The 23939-nt window shown below is 41.3% G+C and overlaps 1 protein-coding gene across 2 annotated transcripts; it reads left to right on the top strand.

Annotated features, from left to right (window-relative positions):
• Positions 1-1255: 1255 nt before the first annotated feature.
• CHRNA9 (cholinergic receptor nicotinic alpha 9 subunit) lies at positions 1256-16744 on the top strand. 2 transcript variants are annotated; one of them, XM_081812439.1, is made up of 7 exons: positions 1256-1490; positions 1527-1798; positions 3273-3390; positions 3656-3801; positions 4737-4891; positions 10057-10589; positions 13915-16744. In XM_081812439.1, exons 3-7 carry the CDS (start codon positions 3327-3329, stop codon positions 14454-14456), a joined length of 1440 nt encoding a protein of 479 aa, XP_081668565.1. In that variant the 5' UTR covers positions 1256-1490; positions 1527-1798; positions 3273-3326; the 3' UTR covers positions 14457-16744. The 2 variants fall into 2 exon arrangements, with proteins under 2 accessions (XP_081668565.1, XP_006734716.1); XM_006734653.3 differs by lacking the exons at positions 1256-1490; positions 1527-1798 and having other exon boundaries at positions 3172-3390.
• Positions 16745-23939: the final 7195 nt, after the last annotated feature.

Here is a 23939-nt window from a genome sequence, read left to right as displayed (position 1 = left end):
GCAGCTTTAACCGAGAAGAGTTGAGTAGGGACCCTGAGGTGGGGAGAGAGACAGGAAAGGATGGGAGACCATTCAAGGTAGACTGTGTGTGAACTACATCGTAACCCCATGAGAACAGGAAAAGAGTATTTAGAAGCATCCTTTGCACGTAGAAATGTGTTCATGAGCAAGACAGAGTTCTGCTAATGGCCCATGTCCTTCCAGGTCTCGAAGACATGACAACATGTTCTATGAACATTTAAAAAGATGGCTGCCACGTGAATCCTATCCGTCTCTGCCTGGTTGGATTCTTCCGGGTGACCTTTTTTTCCCTTCATTGTGCTTTTCTATACTTTCTAATTTTTCTGCAATAGATATGTATCACTTATGTAATAAGTTATGTTAAGAATATTTTGATCTTATGGAATGTCTCTAATATCTTACTATCATATTTTGGCTATAAATAAGTGCCTCAAAATTGGTCCATCAAGGAAGATTGGGCTCCCAGAAACTCTGAAATGGCTGGAATACTTTGTCTGTGAACCTGTGACAAACAACTGCCACTTCTCAAAAGGAGCAGATGTTGAAAAGATTTTTGTGCTCTCTAGAAATACTTCGAATTGTGGGTCCCCTTTTTCTGGCCAAGAGCAGACTCCACTGGGTGATGGTTTTGTACCAACTATGGTGAGATGCTGTTCAGAATTAGTAAGCATGAGCTGGGGAAAGGTAGTTGTTGGTATGAAAATCATGAGCTTCCAAACTTAAATATTTGAGTGCTCTGTTAACCTGAATTAATACGCCAACAGATATGTTGGGTCCTAAGTTAATGAGGCACTCTGAAAATGGTGTATTCAGGGGCTTCACATTTCTGATTGGCTAAGTTTTATTCAGATTATTTTCATTGTCTGAGCCCACATTTTAGAAAATCGGTCCAAAGCACATCTGCCTGCTTCTCAGCCTTATTTAGCATTAACCTTAAATAGTGAATTCAACAGATTTCTTCTTCTACTTAGTGCCCTGTAAATTCTGGGACCATTGTATTCCTGGTCTCTTCTTTATAGAGTTGGGAGCTGAGTGATTGGGTATAAAGATAAGCAGGTCCCTGGGAAAACACCTAGAGGTTGTTTTTAGAATGAATTTTTAAACATATTTTCCATCTCTGTTGAAATTCTCATTTTGTTCATGCGTTGTTCTTTTAGAATGAATTGGGGTGGAGTTTGCTTTTAGTCATTAACATCTTTGCCCTAAAGGCAGAATTGCTCCCCCCCCCCCAAAGTACTGATTTCACTTGGATTGTGTTAACATTGGTAGGTTAGCATCAACTGTTAACTATTCAAAAAAAAAAAAAATTGTAAGTGACCCAAACGAATGAACTGAGTTAGTCAAAAACAATCAAAGATCACCAGGGATGATTACCTTCCAAGCAGCGGCCGAAGTAGCCAGCACCAAGTGTTCAGAGCACCTGTCACCAGGGGCTGTTCTGAGTGTCATGAGGAATCAAAGAGACATAGGTAGAGAGTCTCTACCCATGAGAAGGCATCACCCAGTGGCCGTCAAATGCTAAGTGGCTGAACGACAAGGAAGAGGGACAGTGTTAGTGTGGGGAGCACACTGGGTTGGGGCAGGTGGCCTGGATTCTGTCTCTGGCCCCTCGCTGCTAGAGGCAAGCCACTCACATCTCTAGAACCTCAGTTTCCTCATATGAAAACGAGGTATTCAACTCAATTTCAGAAGGACCTGCAGCCTCTGAGACACCAGAGCAGATGGTTTGCTGAAAGAGGGCCTGAGGGTTTGCAGCAGGAACTGTGTCATTTGATGGGTGAGTCAGACTGGGGGCATTGGGAAAATAATGTCTTCTCAATCAACACCAGGGCATAGGCAATTAGGAAACACACTTAGCTGATGGCTTGAGTATCTGTTCCATTTAGAGGATAGATTCCTGAAGAGGGACAGGGTGACTCATCAGATGGCTATAACCTGATGAAATACAACTATCCAATTTCCTTGCTCTGATTCCATGCAAGCAAATGATCTTAATTTGGTTTTCCAAGGCAGTTTCCCCAGGCAAGAAGAGGGATAAGTTATGGCAATTGGAAATTGACATTCTTTTGTGGGAGCAAAATTAGATCACATGTGAGAAATGACTGTGAAATTAAATAAAGTGGCATTCAAATGCAAAGAAACAGCATCCTTATTAATATCACCATTAGTTATGAATCATCTTTGTGCTGATTTGGTTAGCCTTTGAACCATTTTTTTTCTTCTTTTTTTAGAGCTAGTAAACCCTGGGTGCCTTGGTGATTATAGACAGTCTGGATCTGCAAAATCAGAGGCAAAATTTACTAACACTTACATGGTGCTTTTTTTTTTTCAAAGATTTTATTTATTTATTCATGAGAGACAGAGAAAGAGAGAGGCAGAGGCAGAGGGATACGCAGGCTTCCCGCGGAGCAGGGAGCCTGATGCAGGGCTCGATCCCAGGACCCTGGGATCATGACCCGAGCCGAAGACAGACGCTTAACCGACTGAGCCACTCACGCGCCCCTACATGGTGCTTTTGCATGAAATATCCTAGTAGCTCTGGGAGAGAGAGAATACTATGTTCCTGTTCTCCAGCTCAGGAAGGCTCAGTACTATAGGGCTAGGAAGGGTTCAGGCTTGCAGTTAATCCTAGGTCTTGGGACTCCAAATCCTAATCGCAGTATGGCTGCTTCTGAAGGGAGTGAATGTTCTTCTCCCATAGCCTCCCCCAACGCTCACACACATTACCGCAGGAGATCTGTGCCCAATCTTGAAGGAGTTGAAACAGAAGTTAATCTGTTCTGGAGATCATGGAATTGCTTCTCTTTCCCTCTTCAAATGGCACTTGAAGTGCATTCATAGAACCTTTCCAGAAGATGCCCCGTGGCAGAGTCTGCTTGGCTTCCCTTAGTCCTTCGACTCAGGCTCGATCTGCTTGCTGCAGGTGTAGAAAGCGCCTATTTCCTTCTGCAGAGTCTTGGGGGGATGTTGGGCTCCTACCTGGCCTCCTCTGAAATTTTGGTCTGGATGTTCTTGCTGAAGGTGGCTAGGGACCCTTGGCTGGGACAGCTTCCCCAGATCAGCACTGCCTGACCTAGCCCACCCAGGCTCCTGCATCTCTGCAGCCAAGGCTGCCCGGCTCAGATTACCAGAGGGGAGGGAGGGCGGGTCTGAATCTCTGGATCTCTGGGCCCTAGGTGCACTGCAAGCCTGAGCTCTCCATCTGCTTTGGCAGAGTGGGATCTTTGGACCCAGACCCTTCCCATTCACAGAGAGAAGGGGAAGACCGCTGCCTGCCTGAGAATCTGTAGAAGCTCAGGAAAAATATGAGCTGGCCCTATTCCTGCATCTCCTTTTGCTGGATTTACTTTGCTGTCTCCAGACTGAGAGGTAAGAGGCTGATGGGTGTGTAACCATTTCAGCTCATTTGGGGCCACTTCTTTGGTGGCAGTGGGCCAGCAAACAGAACAAATGCTCTCACTGCGAGGAAATGTTCGTGCCTCTTATTGATGAGCCAGAAAAATAACTCTCATATACCCAAAGCTTGCCCCTAGCTGATGCTAGGTCGTGCCCAGTTCTAGTCCTCAGTTTGCTGTTCTTTGCCTTGAAATATACATGACATTGAATGTTGATCCAGGTCCCTCTTTTTGAGCAGCTGTAGAAGCAGCAGATGGAAAATATGCTAAGAAGTTGTTTAATGACCTTTTTGAAGATTATTCCAATGCTCTTCGTCCAGTAGAAGATACAGATAAAGTCCTGAATGTCACCCTGCAAATTACACTTTCTCAGATTAAGGACATGGTGAGTAACATAAAGCGGTGACTCTTTGAAACGGTGCTTAGGATGAAACTAACCGTGCTTTCCAAAGAAGTGTCTTACCTGGGATTTGAGAGGAAATGAGAACAGACAGCAACATGTACAAGCTGGTGGGGGAAGGAAATACCAAGGAAGGAAGCTCTCTACAAAAGTAATTTCGCTAGATGTTAACCTAATCCTGGCCATTAAGAGTAACAGCCTTGATCATCCAAACAGAGATGGTGTCATATATCACATGATTCCCTTTCTATGAAATGTCCAAAATAGGCAGAACCCCGGAGACAGAAAGCAGAGTAGTGGTTGCCAGGGGCTGTGGGAAGAATGGGGGAATAGTGGGTGACAAATTGATGGTCATAAGGTTTCTTTTTTGGGCGGACAAAAATGTTCTGGAATTGGATAGTGGTGATGGTTGCACAATATCATGAATATACTGTAAGCCACTGAACCATACACTTTAAAATGGCTAAATGTAGAGTTTTGTGTTATATGAATTTTATTCCTGTTTTTTTAAAAAAGAAAGGTGGTGTTTTAAGATGGCATATCTTATTTAGTGCTTATATGTGTTTAGTTTCACGAAGTTGTGAAACTTGACTTTCTTCTGTACATTGTAGATATTTCCTGACTTTCTCATTCAAGTGAATCATCAGTTGATCAATTTTCAGAGAAATTTGGGCTGTTGATCAATGCAAAGATCTGATGGCTTAAACACCTGTCCACTTTACATTCAGAACACTAAATCAAGCAGAAAAAAAAATGGCTTTGACAGTCAGTCAAAGGGATAGACTAGAAACGCTCTCATTGATTTAATGAAAGTAGATTTGTACTCTTGGAATTTCTGTTGTAAAGAACAAGTGCTCTAAAGATAGAAGACATTTGGTTGAAGTGTCTACTGGACAGTTATATCATGGTTACTTGTACAGGATGAAAGAAACCAGATTCTGACTGCCTATTTATGGATCCGCCAAATCTGGCATGATGCGTATCTCACATGGGATCGAGACCAGTATGATGGACTGGACTCCATCAGGATCCCCAGTGACCTGGTATGGAGGCCTGATATTGTCCTATATAATAAGTAAGTACGAGTCAGTCATTTCTCAGGAATGAGCTTGTTGATTCAACAGAATTGAAACATAATGAAAAAGGAATGTTTAAAACATGCTTGAAGTTAAGTACCAATTCATGTGCCTAGGCCCTGGAATGATGATCATAAAATCTTAGATAATAAAATAATAGGTCATAAAAACTTAGAACTACAGTCCCCTTTTGGATGAGAAACTGCATTGTGGGCTGTAATAGTTTCCTAGGGCTACGGTAACAAAGTACCACAAACTGAGGGGCTCAAACAGCAGAAATGTATTCTCTCCCAGTTCTGGAGGCTAGATATCCAAGGTTGGTTCCTTCTGAGGCTGTAAGGGAGAATGTGTTCCATGCCTCTTCTCTAGCTTCTGGTGGTTGCTGGCAGCCTTTGTTGTCCCTGGACTTGTAGAAGCATCACCGTGATCTCTGCCTTCTTCTTCACCTGGCGTTCTTCCTGTGTGTTGTCTGTGTCCATTTTTTCCCTTTTATAAAAATAAAACTCATGTTGTATTAGGGGCTCACCCTACTCCAGTATGACCTTGTCTTAACCATTACATCTGCAATGACCCTATTCCAAATAAGATTACATTCTGGGGTGCCAGGGGCTAGGATTTCAACATATAAATTGGGGGGGGGCACAATTTAACCCATAATAGTGGTGCTCCCTTCTCCAAGATCATGTATCAATAACGATGATACTACAAAGATTAAATCAGAATGGGCCAGCTAGTGGCTGGCCTGTGGATTTTGGACATTGGAGTGGAGGATGAAGTAGATCATAAGATCATCAGTTGCCCTTTCTTGGTTTCAGAGCAAGGGGCCTTGAGTAAAGGGTAGAAGGTTTATGTTTCTGAAACTGTAAAGTGCACATGAAGAGCTTTGTTAAAATACAGATTCTGATTCAGTAGGTCTGGGGTAGAGTTTGATGTTCTTCATGTCCACAAGCTCCAGAGGTCAGTGCTGCTGGTTCTTGGACCACACTTTGAGGAGGAACCACATTGCTCTATCACAGTGCAGGTTCAGTTGCTCCACCTGTTGTCAAAGGAGCTTCTCTCTTTTTATTCTGGAACCCAAGGTCCTGTGGGTTGGGAATGGTTCCTCTTTGACTCAGAACAGGGTGAATGAGGGGCAGTTCAGGGGGGCTCTCCTGAGAGCTCAGCCTTCTAGTGGACATGAGTTTCTTTTCAGGAAGAAACACTGGTGGGTTGCAGCCTGGATTTTAGCTTTGTTCCTTACTCAGGAGCTTATCCAAGGGTCATGACCGATTGAATCATAGCACTCATCCTGCTGACCATTTTCCACTCTGGGTGGCCAGAGGGCCCTTCTGTATTCCTTTCCAAGCAAGATAACATCCCAGGGCTATTGCTTTATTATTCCAGTTCACTGCCCCCTTCTCTCTCTCTCTCTCTCTCTCTCTCTCTCACACACACACACACACACACACAAACACACATACACACAGAGAAGGCAAGAGAATGAGCCAGGTTGTCCATTAGCTTCTCTCACTCACAGGGTGCAGATAATCAGAGAATACAGTTGATATAGACCACTAACAGCATTCTATCAGTTCTAACAGTTCTTCCTGGGAAACAAACAGAATGCTGGTTCTCCTCTTCCTCCTGCTTTGGTTGGCTGAAGCAGTGACTAACTCTTACTGACATGCTTCTTTGCAAGCTTGCATGGTCATCTAAGTTAAGCCTGACCCAGTCCCCGCTTATTCCAGAAACCAGTTGTGTGCTCATGAGCTCACACAGACCTACCGTGGCTTTGGTAAATTCTGTCCCTTTCCCCCCCAGATCATTGGCCTTGAGATGTATGAATTCTCTTCCCTGTCCCTTTTACGCACAGAATCTTTTCATCACACCGAGTAATCAACTCTTTTCTGTTCCTCTGGGTTGACTCTTTAGTCTTCTCTTCCCTCCTGTCTCAGATAGTTCTGTTTCGGATCCTTTATTCTGCTTTGCATTCTCTTTCTCAGTAATGTCAGAGTTTTATTACTTAGAGGAAACTCTAAATGTGGCTATGGTTGGATGTCATTTGCATTCCTATAACCAGCTAAAATGAGGCTAGAAGAGAGTTATAGGATCAGGCAAAGAAGGGACCTTGATCATAACCATTTCCCTGACCCTTGTCCTTCTAGCCGAATCCCTGGAACCATAGACTCTTCTGATCCCAGATATAATATTCTCATTATTTCTCAGAAGGTGGCATAGAACCTTGTAGACCATAAAATGGGCTTTCTGAGTGGCGGTGGGGAGAGGAAAGAGGGCTATGTGGTAGTGATCCAGTCAGGTGTGATAAAGATAGTTCAGATGGGAAGATGCTTCACATCTAGATTCACCACTGGAGCCTGAATCCATGGGGCTGGACTTGGCTAAAGTGTGATCAGGATGGTGATGGGTCTGGGAGCTACTTCATGTGAGGAGCAGTTGAATTTGTTGATGCTTAGTTTGGAAGTTAGCAGTTCTTGGGAAGACTTGATGGCAATGGTAGGCAATCAAGGAGAAAATAAGGGAGAGAAAAGAGAGAAATTTGCTCTAGAGGACAAAAACCAAGACAATGAAAAGTTAAAGGGAAGATAAACAATTAAAAAAATAATCATAACGAATAACTTGGGAAATCAATATTCTCAAGAAGTAGTGAGCTCTTTAGCAATATAGTTATTCAAGCAGATACTGGCTCTGTTACCAAATCAGTAAAGGAATAAATAAATCGGGGCTCAAAGTTCTGGTGAGGTTGTTTAGTCTAAGTATATGGCCAATATAATGGTTAGTGCAAGAGGCTGCAAGGATTCCTGACATTAGATTGGGTAGAGACTAGGTTATAGAAATTCTGAATGTGCATTTATTATGAGAGAGTTCTAATGGTTGGGTTTTCATGGGCCATCTTAACACTTGGATTTTAGAGCTAGTGAGGAATTGGGTACTCTATCATATTCAGAAAGATTTGTCTAGAATTTAGCACTAGGGTTTGTTTAAGTCATCTAGTGGTTGAGAAAATGGCAAACCTGTTAGATGAGATTGGATGTAAAGGAGGGAAAGAGTAACAGGTTTGAGGAAAACGATGATGAATCTGGTGTGGGACCTGTTCAGTTTGGGGGACCAAAGGAACATTCACATGGAGACAACTAATGAAGGGACTGAAAAGGCAATCCTCAAACCTGGAAAGAAGGTTGGGGAAGAGATATCAAAAGCCCTGTGAGCCCTTATAGAAATACTCAAGGAAGGAAAGAAAATGGCTGCAGATAAAGTTGGTGAAACTCTTCACTGCAGACATTCACAGAAGACACTTAAAAGAAATGGTTAAAGGGGTAGAAGGAGAAATGTGAGAGAGAGTTGTGTCGTAGAAACCACGGGAAGAAAGGATGTCCAGGAACAACCTATACTGTGAAATGCTTGGGAAGAGTTGAATAGGATAGGGACCTAGAACAGGTTTTTAGATTTGTGTGTTGGGGGTGCAAGTTATGAATGACCTTTGAAAGAGCACATGTTGGGAAGAAGCCAAATTGCAAGAATAAAAGCAAAATGGGGAATTGACAGCAGTGTGTATCATTTCCAGTGTGTGGAAAGAGAGGTGGGATGTGGGAAGTGCCTTAGAGGAAGGGAAGTTGGTAGGAGAGACTGGGGAACAGCATTGGGAAGGGTCTTGATGAGCCAGAGAGAGTAAGAGAAACCAAGAGATGCAAAATCCTGAAGGAGACATGGGAGGAAAGGAATCACAGTACCAAGAGGGAAATTAGCCTTGGAAAGAAAGAGGGGGACTTCTTTTTGATATGGAATTGTCCGAATAGATTCTCTCTGATCCTGAGATCTCTCCTCTTACACCAAAGAAGGTAGGATGGGTGAGTGATATTCTCAGTTCATCATAGTGCTCACCTCTCATTCAGGTAACTATATACATTTCTCATCGTTACGGAGGTTAGGTTCAGGGATTTTCAAAAAACTTCATCTTGTTACTTCATCTTTGTCACAAAGACCCACATTAAAGATCTTTCTTTTTAAACCCTCATTAAAGACCCTCATTAAAAAGTGAGCCCCACACGTTAACTGTGATGGTCTGATTTGGTCCACTTCAATCAGACCATTACAGTTAATGTTGTGGCGCCCAATTTTTAATAAGTGGGAAAAAATAAATTAAAAACATGCCAGTTCTTTGATCCAGCACATCTTCTCCTGGCAATTTAATCTAAGGAAAGAGTCAGTGGATAAATGCAAAGATTCGACTACAGCATTGCTTGTAAATGCAAAACCTGGAAATGACAATGTTGAACATCGATGGATTGGTTAAATAAGTATGGCATATCTATATAATGGGATATAAAGGAAAACTATTAGCCATGAAAATAATGTTGCAGGAGAATATGAATGAATAACCACATTTTAAATTTTGTATCATCTTTTTTGGGGGGGAGTAAATTAACTTTTTTTATTTGGGGATAATTTTAGATTTCTAGAAAAGTTGCAAAGATGGTACAGAGAGTTCCCATATACCCTTCACCTAGCTTCCCCTAATGTTACATCTAGTGTTACATCAAAATAACATAGTACATTTGTCAAAACGAATACAATATTATTAAACTATAGACTTTATTTGGATTTTGTCAGTTTTTCTACTAATGTACATTTTCTTCCAGAATCCAATCCAGGATACCTTACACATTACATTTAGCCATAATACATTTTATAGGGAAAAAATTATAAGGAAGACTGGGCAATATGCATTAAATGTTAATAAGAACTTATCAGTTAGGGTTGTAAGCATTGGAAACTGACTTTTGCTACCTTCTGAAAAAAAGGAATTTGTTGAAAGGGTATGGTACAGCTCACTGAATTAAAGGGGAAAAAAAAATCAATGACCAGTTCTTAGAAAGGACAGACTGGACAGACTGGGAGTGCTCTAGAGTTTGAGACAGCAGGGACTACTGAGCTGGTTTATTTATTTGTTTTATAAGGAGGCATCACCAGAGTGACTGTTTTTGGTCTTTGGGTCACTTGTTTAAGATCTAAACTTCAGGGAGAGTGAATCAGTTGGATCTAGCACAGGTCATATGGCCAGCCCCTGGCCAGGGGAGGATGTGCACAGGTCAGTGAGCTGTCCAGAGTAAGGAAGCTGATGAGTTGTCTTGACAAGCAGCTTTCATTCTCCTCCTCTGACTTCTAGGGCTGATGATGAATCTTCTGAGCCTGTGAACACCAATGTGGTCCTGCGCTATGATGGGCTGATCACCTGGGATGCACCAGCCATCACCAAAAGCTCCTGTGTGGTGGATGTCACCTATTTCCCTTTTGATAACCAGCAGTGCAACCTGACCTTTGGTTCCTGGACCTACAATGGCAACCAGGTGGACATAGTCAATGCCCTAGACAGTGGCGACCTCTCCGACTTCATCGAAGATGTGGAGTGGGAGGTCCATGGCATGCCCGCTGTGAAGAACGTGATCTCCTACGGTTGCTGTTCTGAGCCTTACCCAGATGTGACATTCACTCTCCTTCTGAAGAGGAGGTCCTCCTTCTATATCGTCAACCTCCTCATCCCATGCGTCCTCATCTCTTTTCTGGCCCCCTTGAGTTTTTATCTCCCAGCAGCATCTGGGGAAAAGGTCTCCTTGGGAGTGACCATCCTGTTGGCCATGACTGTATTTCAGCTCATGGTGGCAGAGATCATGCCGGCCTCAGAAAATGTCCCACTGATAGGTGAGCTCACGGGCCTTACACTTTGAGCCTAGCTTTGTAGTGAGTGGGATTGTATCTGTTCCTTTAAAGTCAGAACCATCAGGTCAATTTCAGGCTCAACACAAGCTGTCACATGCTTCATTTAGTGTCTTCAGTTGGCATCTTTGAATACAGAGATGTCTGTTCTCCAGAACCGGTCTTACGGTCTCTGGGCTTATGTGAAAGGGGAAGGAGAGGCAATATAGTTTAGAGCAGTGGTTCTCAAAGTGTGATCCCTGGACCCCCAGTGCAGCATTGTTTTGGAAAGGCAGATTCTCAGAGCCCACCCCAGACCTACTGAATTAGAAACTTTGGGGCGAGTACTGGCCAATCTGTTTTAACAAGACTTCTGGGTGATTTTGATGCACTTTTCTGTCCACTGGCTTAGAAGTTAAGGCCCTGATTTTGAAGTTAAAGAAATCTGCATTTGAACTCGGATTTCACCACTCATTTCTTAACGATCGATCTTAGGCAAGTTGCTTAGTCTTTTAGTTTCTGCTTCATGCCCTGGAAAGGGTGTGTAATTGCTACTCATTGTGTGGTTCTTAGTGTAGAAGCTGGTGTATGGTAAGTGCACCCTAAGTAGTGACTATTACTGTCTTTTCACAGCACACGGGATCTCTTCTTGGGAAAGAGCGGCAAACAGGATAGAAATGGTTGACTGGATTTTTCAACCCATCGTCTACCCTTAATAGAATAATCTTTAACCTTTATTGGATATAGTAGATGTGGGAAAGCTTATTAAAATGCAGGTTTCTATACCCAAAGAGTGTGATTTAGCAATCTGGGCAAGAGTTGGGAATCTGAGGTGATTTTAGGTTGGACCATATTTTCAAAAGTCTGCACTTATAAAATGTCCTTGTACAGGGTAGACTTAGAGACAGAGACTATGACCCCTTCCCACTCCCCATCCTTTCCCTACCTCATGTTTTTAAAGGATCTTATTTATTTGTTTGAGAGAGAGAGTGAGCACAAGTGGGCGGAGGGGCAGAGAGAGAGGGAGAAGCAGACTCCCCTCTGAGCAGGGAGCCCGATGCGGGGCTCGATCCCAGGACTCTGGGGTCATGACCTGAGCTGAAGGCAGATTAACAGACTGAGCCCCCCCGTGCCCTTCCCTACCTCATTTGAGACCTCTCCTAATACATTCCGTACCTGCACCGTGCCACCAAGGATCTACTCAGCTCCAACACCTCTGTGTCCATGACTTGCTCTTGTAATAGACGCCTACCAGAATCAGAAGCTAGACCTAATTTCTAGTTCCTTAAAATAAACAATGAGGAGGAATTTCAGAACACGCAGAGACTTAGAGACCAATATGAAAGGGATATTGTACTGCTCTTTTATCCTCTACTGAATCCAGTATTACCTGATATTCAGATGTTACTACACTGGTTTCCCTGTTTGGAGATTTCTTCCTTGTTATGTCTCTCCAAGCAAAAAAACACAGACACACCAACACATGGACACAAATACACACACACACACACACACACACAAACACACTTTTTTGAGAAATAGACACAGGAAGTTCTCTCCACCCCTCCCCCCACACCACTAATAAAGAGGAAGGGTGTATTGGCATTTTGATTACCTCTCCTGAGACATAAATGATTGACAGTGATGATCTGTAATCATAATCCTATTTGAGGCAAGACATTTGGCAGATCTCTCTCTCTTCTCTAGCAGTGACTTTCAACAGCAAGCTGGCTAAAGTTCTAAAGAGACATGTCCTGGGACGTGTCTCAGGAATTTTGCAAACATTACTTATTCTGTTTCTGTGATAATATAAGTTGTATCTTTTTAGAAAGGGTGCACACAGAGCAGTCTGTTAACAATAACAATTTGTTATTTGCAGCACCTATGAAATGCACTTCCACATAAAAATGTGTTTAAGTGTTCTGGGTAAATGTAGGATTTGATCTAAGCTTCTGGCCCATAATCTTTACTAAGACAGGTCCCATTTATTCTTAGTTTACTTTGAGCTTTTAACAAATAAGTGGATGACGAACATTATCAAATGCATTGTTTTCATCTGTTAAGATTATCATCTGAGTTTTCTCTTTTACCTCATTAATATAGTGAAATAGGTTTTCTGATGTAGAGGTAAACCCTCCTTTATCATGATGAATTATCATTTTAAAACACTACTGGATTTAGTTAGCTAGTAATTTTTATAGGACTTTCTCAAATACTTCTATAAGTAAAATGGCCTGAATACTTCCTTTCTTGTTACTTTGGAATCAAGGCTAAATTGACTTGTAAAGTAAGCTAGGCAGCTTTCTCTCTTTTTCTACTTCTGGAACAACTCGACTTGCATGATATGAGTTATCTGTCTTTTAAAAGTTTGGTAAAACTCACCTATAAAACCAACTCTGGAGCTTTTCTATTCCAGTGTTCTTTCTTCTTACATTAAATTTGATGTCTTATGAATTTCTAGAAATTTCATCTAGATTTTCAAATATGTTATCATACAGCTAAATATTATTTTATTGCATTCTAAATTTCTATTCTGTTATTTCTTCTTTTACATTCTCCCTCCCTCTCTACCCGCCCCCCCCAACCTTGCCTCTGTTCTGTGAGTGGCTTTATCAAAGGTTTATCAATCTTATTCCTTTTTTCAAATAGCTTTTGCTTTTGTTTATCTTTTTGGTTTTTTGTTCTATATTTTAGAAATCTGTGCCCTTACCTTTATTCTTTCTTTCCTTAATCTTCCTTTTTCATGAATATTGTTTTATGCAGTCCCACGTTAAAGACTAATAGTGACACAGTGGCTTCTTCCTTACCCGACAGTAATGAGGTCTGGAGACAATTCTGAGAGTTGCCCAAGATTGTTGTTTATTGAAAGGGGAATTTTTTCACATCATGATCTCAGCAAACATTTAGAAACCTTTCACTCAGTGAAGGGACAGTGCTGAGAACCTTACATGTACCATCGCAATTAAGCCTCACCCTATTCCATGAATTAGATCCAATTATTATACTTATTTTACAGAGAAAGAAGCTGAGGCTCAGCAGGATGATCTAACTTGCTCCAGGCCCCCAGTCTAGTGAGCGACAGACCTGGGATTTGAATCTAGGAAGTTTGATTCAGAAGCTTATACTGGGAACCATTAGTGTATACAGCTTCCTTAGAAAAGGTGTTTGTGTATTTTTGAGCCAAACATGAGGCCAGTTTTTTTTTTTTTTAAGATTTTATTTATTTATTTGCGAGAGAGAATGAGAGACAGAGAGCACGAGAGGGAGGAGGGTCAGAGGGAGAAGCACATGAGGCCAGTTTTAAGCTAATTTGGTTGTGGTTATTTTCCAGGCAAATACTACATAGCCACAATGGCCTTGATCACAGCCTCCACCGCCTTGACCATTATGGTGATGAACATCCACTTTTGTGGGGCTGAGGCCCGGCCGGTGCCACACTGGGCCAGGGTCGTCATCCTGAAATACATGTCCAGGGTCTTGTGTGTCTATGATGTGGGTGAGAGCTGCCTTAGCCCCCGCCACGACAGGCAGCAAACCCACCTCACAAAGGCTTATGGCAAACTTCCAGAGCCAAATCTGCAAACAGACAGAAACAAAGGCCTTCCCAGAAGGAAGGAAATAAACAAACTGGTGAAGAATGACTTGGGGTGCCATGGTGAGAACCCACAAGATGCTGACAGTTACTGTGCACAGTACAAGGGGCTGACGAGGAATATCGAGTACATTGCCAAGTGCCTCAAAGACCACAAGGCCACCAATTCCAAGGGGAGCGAGTGGAAGAAGGTTGCAAAGGTCATAGACCGATTCTTCATGTGGGTTTTTTTCATTATGGTGTTCGTGATAACTGTTTTGATCATCGCAAGAGCAGATTAGTGGGCATTTGGTGTGTAGAGACAAATCAGTAAAATTCCCTGTGATCTACTTTAATATTTTTCCAAGTCAGATTTACACACACACACACACACACACACAGACACGCAAACACATACATATAATTTATATATATAAATAAATATATATCTAAGATTTAGGGGTTATGGTGTGTTTACTTTCTTTTTTTTTATTTTTAAAGTAGGCTCCACACCCAGCATGGAGCCCACCATTGGCCTGAACTCACGATCCCAAGATCAAGACTGGAGCTGAGGTCAAGAGTTGGCCACCCAACCGACTGAGCCACCCAGGTGTCCCTGTTGGGCTCACTTTTTATTTTTAATTTCAAATCAATATTATAGCTACCTGTTAAGTTTAGCAGGAAAAAAAATTGTAAAGCAAGAGGTCCAAAATTTCAAGGGTAGGAAGATGAAGGAAATAAAAAAGGATCCCTTTGATAGCCTACCAGAGTGGTAGGTGGCTGGCCTCTAGATCACACAATTATTTTCCCTTTTAACATGGCAGATAACACAGTACCTTACATTACTGTTTAAAATTTAAAGCAAAACAAAACAAAGCTCATTTTCCCCTTCCCCCTTATTTTTAAAAAGATTTTATTTATTTATTTGAGAGAGAGAGAGCACACACAAGCATGTGGGGGGGAGGGGCAGAGGGAAAGACTCTCAAGCAGATTCCCTGCTGAGCACGAGCCCCATCTCACAACCCTGAGATCACGACCTGAGCTGAAACCTAGTGGTTGCCTAACCGACTGAGCCACCCAGGTGCCGCAGCCCCCCTCTGCCACTTAGCCCCTATTAAAACATGCTTTTAAAAAAAGAAAATAGTCATGGATTCCTTAGTGCGATTTTAGTTGCAATGTTACCTTTCTCAGGACTAGTGCATTTCAAGTCATTTCTCAAATGATGGAATAAAAAGTTTTGTCCCATATAAACAAAGTCTAAGAATCAGCAACTTAATGGGGAAGAGAACTTTCTTCATGATGATGATGTCATATGTAGTGGTTATATTTTATATAAACCCTAAAGATGAAGTTGTTCCTGAATTTAGTCTTTGACTTAAACAAGATAATCAGCAAACTGGGCTCATTCATTTGTTCATTCAATTATTCACCAAGCATTTTTTGAGTTTGTCATACATATAATAAAGCTACATGATTCACATCTGCACTTGGTGTCATAGCAAATTTTATACACAAGTCTGATCCTTTTTGATCTTCACAATAATTCTGTGAGCCAACCAGGCAGGTACTTCTAGTCCTTTTTCTCAGAGAAGGAAACTGTGACAGAGGAAAGTGGATGGAAGTGACCTACCTCCTCAACATTCAATGAGGTGGTGAGTGGAGCTGGGATTCAGACCCTCATCACTGTGACTCTGAGTTTGGGCCAGGTCTGCTAAAGTCACACTGCTTTTACACATGATAGATCATGATTTAAGATAGGAGAGACTGAGGGATTCTCATTCTGAATTCTGAATTTCTGTCCTAAATAACTTCCTATGCTTCTCCACTTTTTTCCTAGTTTCAATCACATCTGTCATCACATTCTTCCCACTCTCACCTTGATGACAATGATCCAAGTACTGATAAGGTCATGATCCCAGGGTCCTGCTCAGTGGGGAGTCTGCTTGTCCCTCTCTCTCTGCCCCTCCCCCCACTGGTGTTCTCTCTCTCTCTCTTTCAAATGAATAAAATCTTTAGAAAAAAAAAACAAGACTGTGGTGGCAATTAGAAGATTGTAGAGAAAGGAGAGAAAAGGCAGAGAGATCTGTTGGCATGTTTTTTTTTTACCATTTCAAGGAGGTGATAATGAAGACATGACCCAAGATGGTGGGGGTAAGTAAATGAGTCATTTATGACCTAAAACAAAGTATTTATGGCCTAAATAGATAGAACATGGTGACAGGGTGGATGTGGGGCCAGAGAGAGAGTGGCATTGGGAATGATTCTGAGCTTTCTATCCCAGAAAACTGAAGCAAAGAGTAAAGGAGGACTGGGTTTTGGAGGAGAGAATTCTGTTTAGGACATCTTGTATTGGAAATGCCTGTAGGACATGCTGGTGGAAATGTCTAAGAAGTAGTGAACATGCGTTTGGAAATTTGGTGAAAAGTGAAAGCTTAACAAAAGATTTTACACTCTGGTTAATTGTTAAAATATTTATTAAGTGATTTCAGTGGGTAAGACACAGTGCTACAAACTGAGAGACTGAAATGAAGAGAAACACATTCTTTGCCAGAATTCCAGATGATTATAATCATTATGTGGCATTAAAGCATTTACCTTATTATACTGTCATTTCTTTGTTCATGCGTCTGCGTCCCCAAGTATACCAAGATCCTCTCTGGGCCTCACGCCCAGAAGTTCTGTCATTTTCTCTTTTTATCCTTTGGGATAAGGATATTCTCTTTGTACGCAATAAAGGGCCTAGTGTGGGGTCATCAGCCGTGAAGCAATTGTTAGTGGATGAGTGAGTGAAAGGAAGAGCTGTAAGAGGGTCCGACCAAGTGCTTTAGAAACACAGGCTGTGAAGGGGCTCCTACCCTAGACAATATACCGAAAACAGATCCCAGATGAATGAAAGACTTAGAGGTAAAAACAAACAAAAATGAAAGGTTTGTAAGAGAATCTAGAAGACTTTCCAAATAAAATTTCCACTTTAAAACATTTTATTTTATTTTATTTTATTTTTTTAAAGATTTATTTTTTGACAGAGAGAGAGTCAGCAAAAGAGGGAACACAAGCAGGGGGAGTGGGAGAGGGAGAAGCAGGCTTATGCCAAGCAGGGAGCCCGATGGTGGGACTCGATCCCAGGACTCCGGGATCATGACCTGAGCCGAAGGTAGATGCCCAATTGACTGAGCCACCCAGGCGCCCCACCACTTTAATACATTTTCAAATGTGGTGACTACACGGAAGTGGAGTCCAGGGCTCACTGAAGAAGAGGAATAAAAGGAACTGATTTGGATTGAGTGGTCAGTTTGCTGAAGAAGTGGCATTTAAAATGAAATCTGAGGATGAGAAGGAGTTAGCTGGATAAGAGTTGGGGAAAGTGCCAGGTCACAGGCAGTGGAAAAGTCAGAATTCAGGCTCAAGGGCAGAACAGGGTTATTATTATTTGAGAAAGTGACAGGAGGCCAGTGAGGCAGAACCGTACAATCAAATCAGCAACCCACAAGAGAGCAAGGGAGGAGATTGGCAAGGTGAGAAGGCTGGTTCCTATAGAGCCTTGCAAAGTTTAAAAAAACACCAATGTCTTTGTTTATTGTCCAACTGCCTTGGTGTACTGAGATGTGTACCTGGGTTTATTAAGGTCCTGACCTTTGTTCTTTCTCCTATAGTCTCCGTGTCTACTTTTCCATGAACTCATGGCTCAGACCAACACTTGCCAACACAGCCATGGGCAAACCTGGCAAATGGGCTGTCTTGGTCTAACTGGAAACACAGGTTCTAGAACGTCTTAGGAAATAGTGGTGAGGCCACCAATAATGTCATCAACTCCAGAGGCTAGCATAAGAGCTCTCTGCCCATTTCTTCCTTCCTATCAGATCACTCCATTGAAATAGGCCTGGCTGTTGAAACTTCATGAGCTTGTCAATATAGCCAAACCTCTCTAGCCCTTACAAAATAAGCCCCATGACAAAACCTTCCTTGTATTTGCATATCTCTATCTCTTCGCTCTTCCCAGCCAGGCTTCCTCCTTGCGTCATTCAGGGCTCCAGCAGGATATAGATGGTGTGCTCAAATTAGGATGACTCGTGGAAGGTTTAATAAAGGACTAGTAATAAAGGTGTAGACAGGATGTAGAGAAAACAAAGGGTGGTAGAGAACACTAGGTCTAGCATCTCTGAATGAGGCCCGAGAGGAGCCAGGAGAAAGTGGTTACCTGAACCCAGCTGGAGAGAGTTGGGACCTTTGGTTGAATGAATGCAACCAACTCCAGAAAGAGGGAATTGGGGGAATATATAACCCCACCCCACTCCTTCTTCCCTCCAGCCTCCTCCCAGGGCTCACTCTTGGCCAAACTCAATGGAGTCACTCAATGGTATTCTGTTGCCATTGATCTGGGACAGACAGCAGAGTGGCAAAGGGTAGAGCATGGATCTGGAGGGACAAAGGGGAGACATCTGACATGGTCCCTCATTCTTTGGCTTCACTCTACATTTAAAACCTGACTTCTTTTCACCCCACTCAGCTGAAACTGCTCAAAAGTTGACCATTTGGTAATTGCCAAATCCACTGGACACTTGAGTCCTCTGTGCTGCCTTCAACACAACTGACCACTTCCTCCTTCTCACCCCTCTTCTCTCTTACCCTCTGCATTACCACTTTCTGCTTCTTAAATGGCTAATTCTCAGAAACCCTGGCTGCCTCCAATTCCTCTCTCCTCTGGTATAAGTTGATGTCCCTCAGTGTTCCATCCTCAGCTCCCCTCCATGTTTTTTACTACCACATATATCCTGGTGGTTCTGAAAACTACTTCTTCAGTCTTGTACTCCCTTTAGTTCCAAACCCAGTATAATCTTCGTGTCAGCTGAGTATCACCACTTCAATGTCTCACAGACCTTCAAATTCAACATGTTCCAAACTAAGCTCATTACCTACATTTCACCCAAGTCTCCTCCTCCTCTGTGCTTCTGTGTCATTTATCTGTACCACTATCAACTCAATCACCCAGGCTAGAAATCAGGCAGTTATTCTGGATTCTTATCTAACTCAATATCAAATCATTCATGGATCCTGTCAATTCTACCTGCTAAGTGGTTTCAAAACTGTCCTCTTTTCTCCCCTTCTATTTCATCTTCTTTGCCCCTGCCAAAATGATCTTGTGACTCTTCCACCTAAAACTTTTAAATGGCTAACCAAATACCTACAAGTTGGATAAAGTCCAACTTCCTTAATATGATATAGCAGCAATTAAAAAATGTGTGCATATGTGTTTTCTTTTCTGCTGCTCTAGTAAGAGGTGTTCCTTTGTTCACCCTGGGAATATAAATTATCTTTTTGGCATAGAAAGTAACCACTCTACTCTGTCTTGAAAGAGAAGTAATCAGACCTTTTTTGTTGTGAGAGTCTGAGACCCCAGGAGCAATTAGGGTCTTCATTATGAGAGGGGTTTAGAAATAAGACCTTTGATGTTTGATGGTTAAAAAAGGAGTTGCAAAGCTGGCTCCCCACCCCATGCATGTGACTCAGGCTGAGCTAGACATATACCTTTACTTGAGACATTGAATCTTAAAGTTTATATGGAAAAATGAATATTAAATACTGACAGTCAAGAAAAATATGCAAAAGAAGACTGTGAGGGGTACTTGCCTAAGGAGATAGTGGAAGTCATGATAAACAAGTAAAATTAGGATTAGGCTAGAAATAGACAAATGCAAATAAACAAAATCAGTGGAAATGAATTGAGAATCTAGAAAGGGACCTCAGTGTATGTGAGAATTTAATATATGTCAATGAGGGTAGTTAGAATAAGTGGGGAAAGACAATCTGTTAAAAAAGATGTGCCTCTATCTTAAATAAGATACAAATACTAATTTTTTAAAAGATTTTATTTATTTATTTGTCAGAGAGAGAGAGAGAGTGAGAGGAAGAGAGCATGAGCAGGGGGAGAGGCAGAGGGAGAAGAGGCTGCCGCTGAGCAAGGAGCTTGATGCAGGACTCGATCCCAGGACCCTGGGATCATTACCTGAGTCGAAGGCAGATGCTTAACTGACTTAGCCACACAGGTGTCCCTACAAATACTAATTTAAGATGAATTAAACAAAATCAAACAACAGCAATGCTGTCAGGAAATCTAAGAGGACTTCAGCAAGATGGTGGACTAGGAGGTCCCCTCATAACCCCCACTCAGCAACAATTTTGGCAGCCATTCACAGACCAAGGTGCCTTTGTGGGAGTACTGTAAGATCCAGATAGGAGATTGTGAAACCCTAATGGAGCCCAAGACTGAGGAGAGCCATTTTGAGAAGGCAGGCACATGTTCAGGTAGCAGACTCATCAACTGTGGTCCTGGCTACAGACCTGGTAACAGTCCCCATGAACTTGGCTATGGCCCATTTGGCCTTGGCCCTGCACCAGCACCATCTGCCAAGAGACCCAGAAGGAGACACGCCCATCCATGTCCCCAGAGGTAAGCCTGCCAATCTCAGTTTGATTTTATATCCTGAAATGGCCCTGAATCTGGGCTCCAGCTCCTCTCAGCCATGGGCCAAGAATATTCCTGTCCACCCCAGAACCCATGAGGAGACATACCCAACCATACTTCCAGAGGTAGGCCCACTGATCTCAGTCTGACCATGATCTTAAAGCAGATTTATGACTCAGTTCTAGCCTCTAAGAATTTTTTGGGCGAAAGATAAACAAAATCGACAGACTTTTAGCTAGATTAACCAAGAAAAAAAGAGAGGACTCAAATAAATAAAATTATAAATGAAAGGACATTATAGCTGACACCACAGAAATACAAAGGATGATAAGAGACTACTACGAACAAAGACACCAACAAATGGGACAACCTAGAAGAAATGGATAAATTCCTAAAAACATACAATCTTCCAGCACCAATCTTGAAGAAATACATAATCTGAAATGATCAATTACAAGTAAGGGGATTGATCAATATCCAAAAACTTCCCAAGAAAGAAAAGCGTTGGACCAAATGACTTGACTGGTGAATTTTACCAACATTTAAAGAAGAATTAATACCAATCCTTCTCAAACTCTCCCAAAAATTGAAGAGGAGAGAACACTTCCGAATTCATTTTACAAGGCCAGCATTACCTTCATACCAAACCAGATAACGACACTCGAAAAGAAAATTACAGAGCAATATCCCTGAGGAAAAAAGATGGAAAAATCCTTAACAAAATACTAGCGAACTGTATTCAATAGCACATTAAAAGGATCATGTGCCATGATCGGTGGGATTTATCCCTGGGATACAAATCGATGAACATGATACACCACAATGAACAGAATGAAGGATTAAAATCTTCATCTCAAGTGTTCTCACCACCGCACACGTGAAAAAATAGTAACTGTGGGAGGTGATGGATGTGTTAATTAACTTGATTGTGGTAATCATTTCACAATGTGTATATCTATTAAATCATCACTTGTTACACTTTAAAAAATCATGTTGTACTATCTAAATATGTATAATTTTCATTTGTCAATCACACCTCAATAAAACTGGGAAAAAAAAAAAAGGAAGAAAATTTAGGAGACTACCTGTAAGCAGCAGAAGAGATTTTTTTTAATTGAGGTATAATTGATGTATAACATTATATTGGTTTCAGGTGTACAACATTATGCTTTGATATTTATATATTGTAAAATGATCACCACAATAAGTCTAGTTAACATCCCTCACCCACACAGTTACAAAAATTTTTTTTCTTGTGGTGAGAACTTCTAAGATCTACTCTTGTAGCAACTTTCAAATGCAATACAATATTATTAACTACAGTCATGGTACATTATAGCCCCATAAATTATTTATGGAGATTTCCTTAACATAAAATAGAAATCAGAAGCTATAAACAAAAAGATAAACATATTTGATTACATAAAAACTAAAAATTTTAGGGGCGCCTGGGTGGCTTAGTTGGTTAAGCACCTGCCTTTGGCTCAGGTCATGATTCTGGGGTCCTGGGATCAAGCCCCACCTTGGGTTCCCTGCTCAGCGGGGAGTCTGCTTCTCCCTCTCCCTCTGCCCCTCCCCATGCTTGTGCTCTCTCTCAAATAAAGAAAATCTTAAAAAAAAAAATAAAACAAACTAAAACTAAAAATTTTATATGACAAAAGATATAATGAATATAGGGCGCCTGGGTGGCTCAGTTGGTTAAGCGACTGCCTTCGGCTCAGGTCATGATCCCGGAGTCCCGGGATCGAGTCCCACATCGGGCTCCCTGCTCAGCAGGGAGTCTGCTTCTCCCTCTGACCCTCCCCCTTCCTGTGCTCTCTCACTCTCTCTCTAAAATAAATAAATAAAATCTTAAAAAAAAAGTTAAAAAAATTTTAAAAAAGATATAATGAGTACAGTCAATGAAAAAGTCAAATGATAAATGATAGACTTAGATATACCAGTAGTACTGTTAATATTCAAAACACTCATATAAACTGATCAGAAGAGTAAACAACCCAATCAAAATAAAAAACAAACAATATGAAAAGACAATTCGTAGAAAAACAAATTGATATGGCTAAGAAGCATATTGAAAGTTGCTAAAATAGGGGCACCTTGGTGGCTCAGTCAGTTAAGTGTCCAACTCTTGGTTTCGACTCAGGTCATGATCTCATGGTTGTGAGATCAAGCCCCATGTAGGACTCCACGCTCATCGCTCATTGGGGAGTCTGCTTGAGATTCTTTCTCTCTCTCTCTGTCCCTCCCTGCTTGTGCAAGAGCATGCATGCATGCACATGCGTGTGCACACACTCTCTCAAATAAATAAATAAATACATCTTTTTAAAAAGTTGCTGAAATACATGAATAGTTCAGGAAATGCAAATTAATGCTATGTCATTTTTTACCCAGCTTGTTGGCAAATATTTAAAGAGATCTTGACATCTATGGCTGGTAGGAATGGGTGGGGGAAGGAAGGGCTACTCTCTCTCTTACACAAGTAAAAATGTGAAGTGTTGTAGTATTTTCGAAAAGCAAACTGACAACATTTTAAAATATTAAAAGTATGTCTTTTGCCACAAAAATCCCTCTCTGGGGAATCTAGCCTATAGAAATAGAAGCAGCCACAGTTAAGAATATATGTCTAAAGATGTCTATTGCAACAGCGCATATAATATCCATCAACAGGGAAATGGTTGCACAAAATATGGTATATTTACAGGATGGAATATTATGCAGTCAATAAAAGGAATAATTTAGAGCTATATCGATTGAAACGTAGGAGTTTCTACAAGGTATTGCTGAGAAAAGAAAGATAACAGAAAATATCTACAATATGATCACATTTTTGTAAAATGAGTAATGACAACATATACATGTATATGAGTATGATTGATTACCTAAGCTTGGAGAAAAATATGGAAAAATAAATAACAGAATTAACAAGGTTAACTGGAGTGAAGTATGCTGATTGATATAAGTTGAAAGGGGAGGAGAGAAGGAAGGAAGCCAAACAAAAAAGGGAGAAAGGATTCACTAAAAAAGGTCAGTGCTTTTCTATATAAAGAAAAAAAATTTAAGAATTTAAAAAATTCACATTATTTTGCAAAGCTTCTTCTGTACTTTCAGTTTGCTAATTACTCTCTCCTTTGAGGTGTCTCTATAGTGTGCACAGATTTATATATTCACATTTATAACACACTAAAAATTTGCAATTTAAATATGTCCACAACTCTGTCCTCTCTTAGATTGTGAGGACCCCCTGATGACAAGAGTCATCTCTATTTATTTTCTTATCCCATTGTCAAATAGGGCATTGTATTCATGTCCTGCTGTAACAAAA

The sequence above is a fragment of the Leptonychotes weddellii genome, chromosome 2 (assembly GCF_054177405.1).
Source record: "Leptonychotes weddellii isolate Sample4059 chromosome 2, ASM5417740v2, whole genome shotgun sequence".
Lineage (NCBI taxonomy): Eukaryota > Metazoa > Chordata > Mammalia > Carnivora > Phocidae > Leptonychotes > Leptonychotes weddellii.
The sequence above is the reverse complement of the archived record's forward strand: the minus strand, read 5'-3'. Positions and strand labels throughout refer to the sequence as shown.

Coding starts and splice junctions, on each gene's coding strand:
- CHRNA9 (XM_081812439.1), top strand. CDS start 3,327: ATGAGCTGGCCCTATTCCTGCATCTCCTTTTGCTGGATTTACTTTGCT. Junction 3,391..3,655: donor TGCTGTCTCCAGACTGAGAG/GTAAGAGGCTGA, acceptor CTTTTTGAGCAG/CTGTAGAAGCAGCAGATGGA. Junction 10,590..13,914: donor AGAAAATGTCCCACTGATAG/GTGAGCTCACGG, acceptor GTTATTTTCCAG/GCAAATACTACATAGCCACA.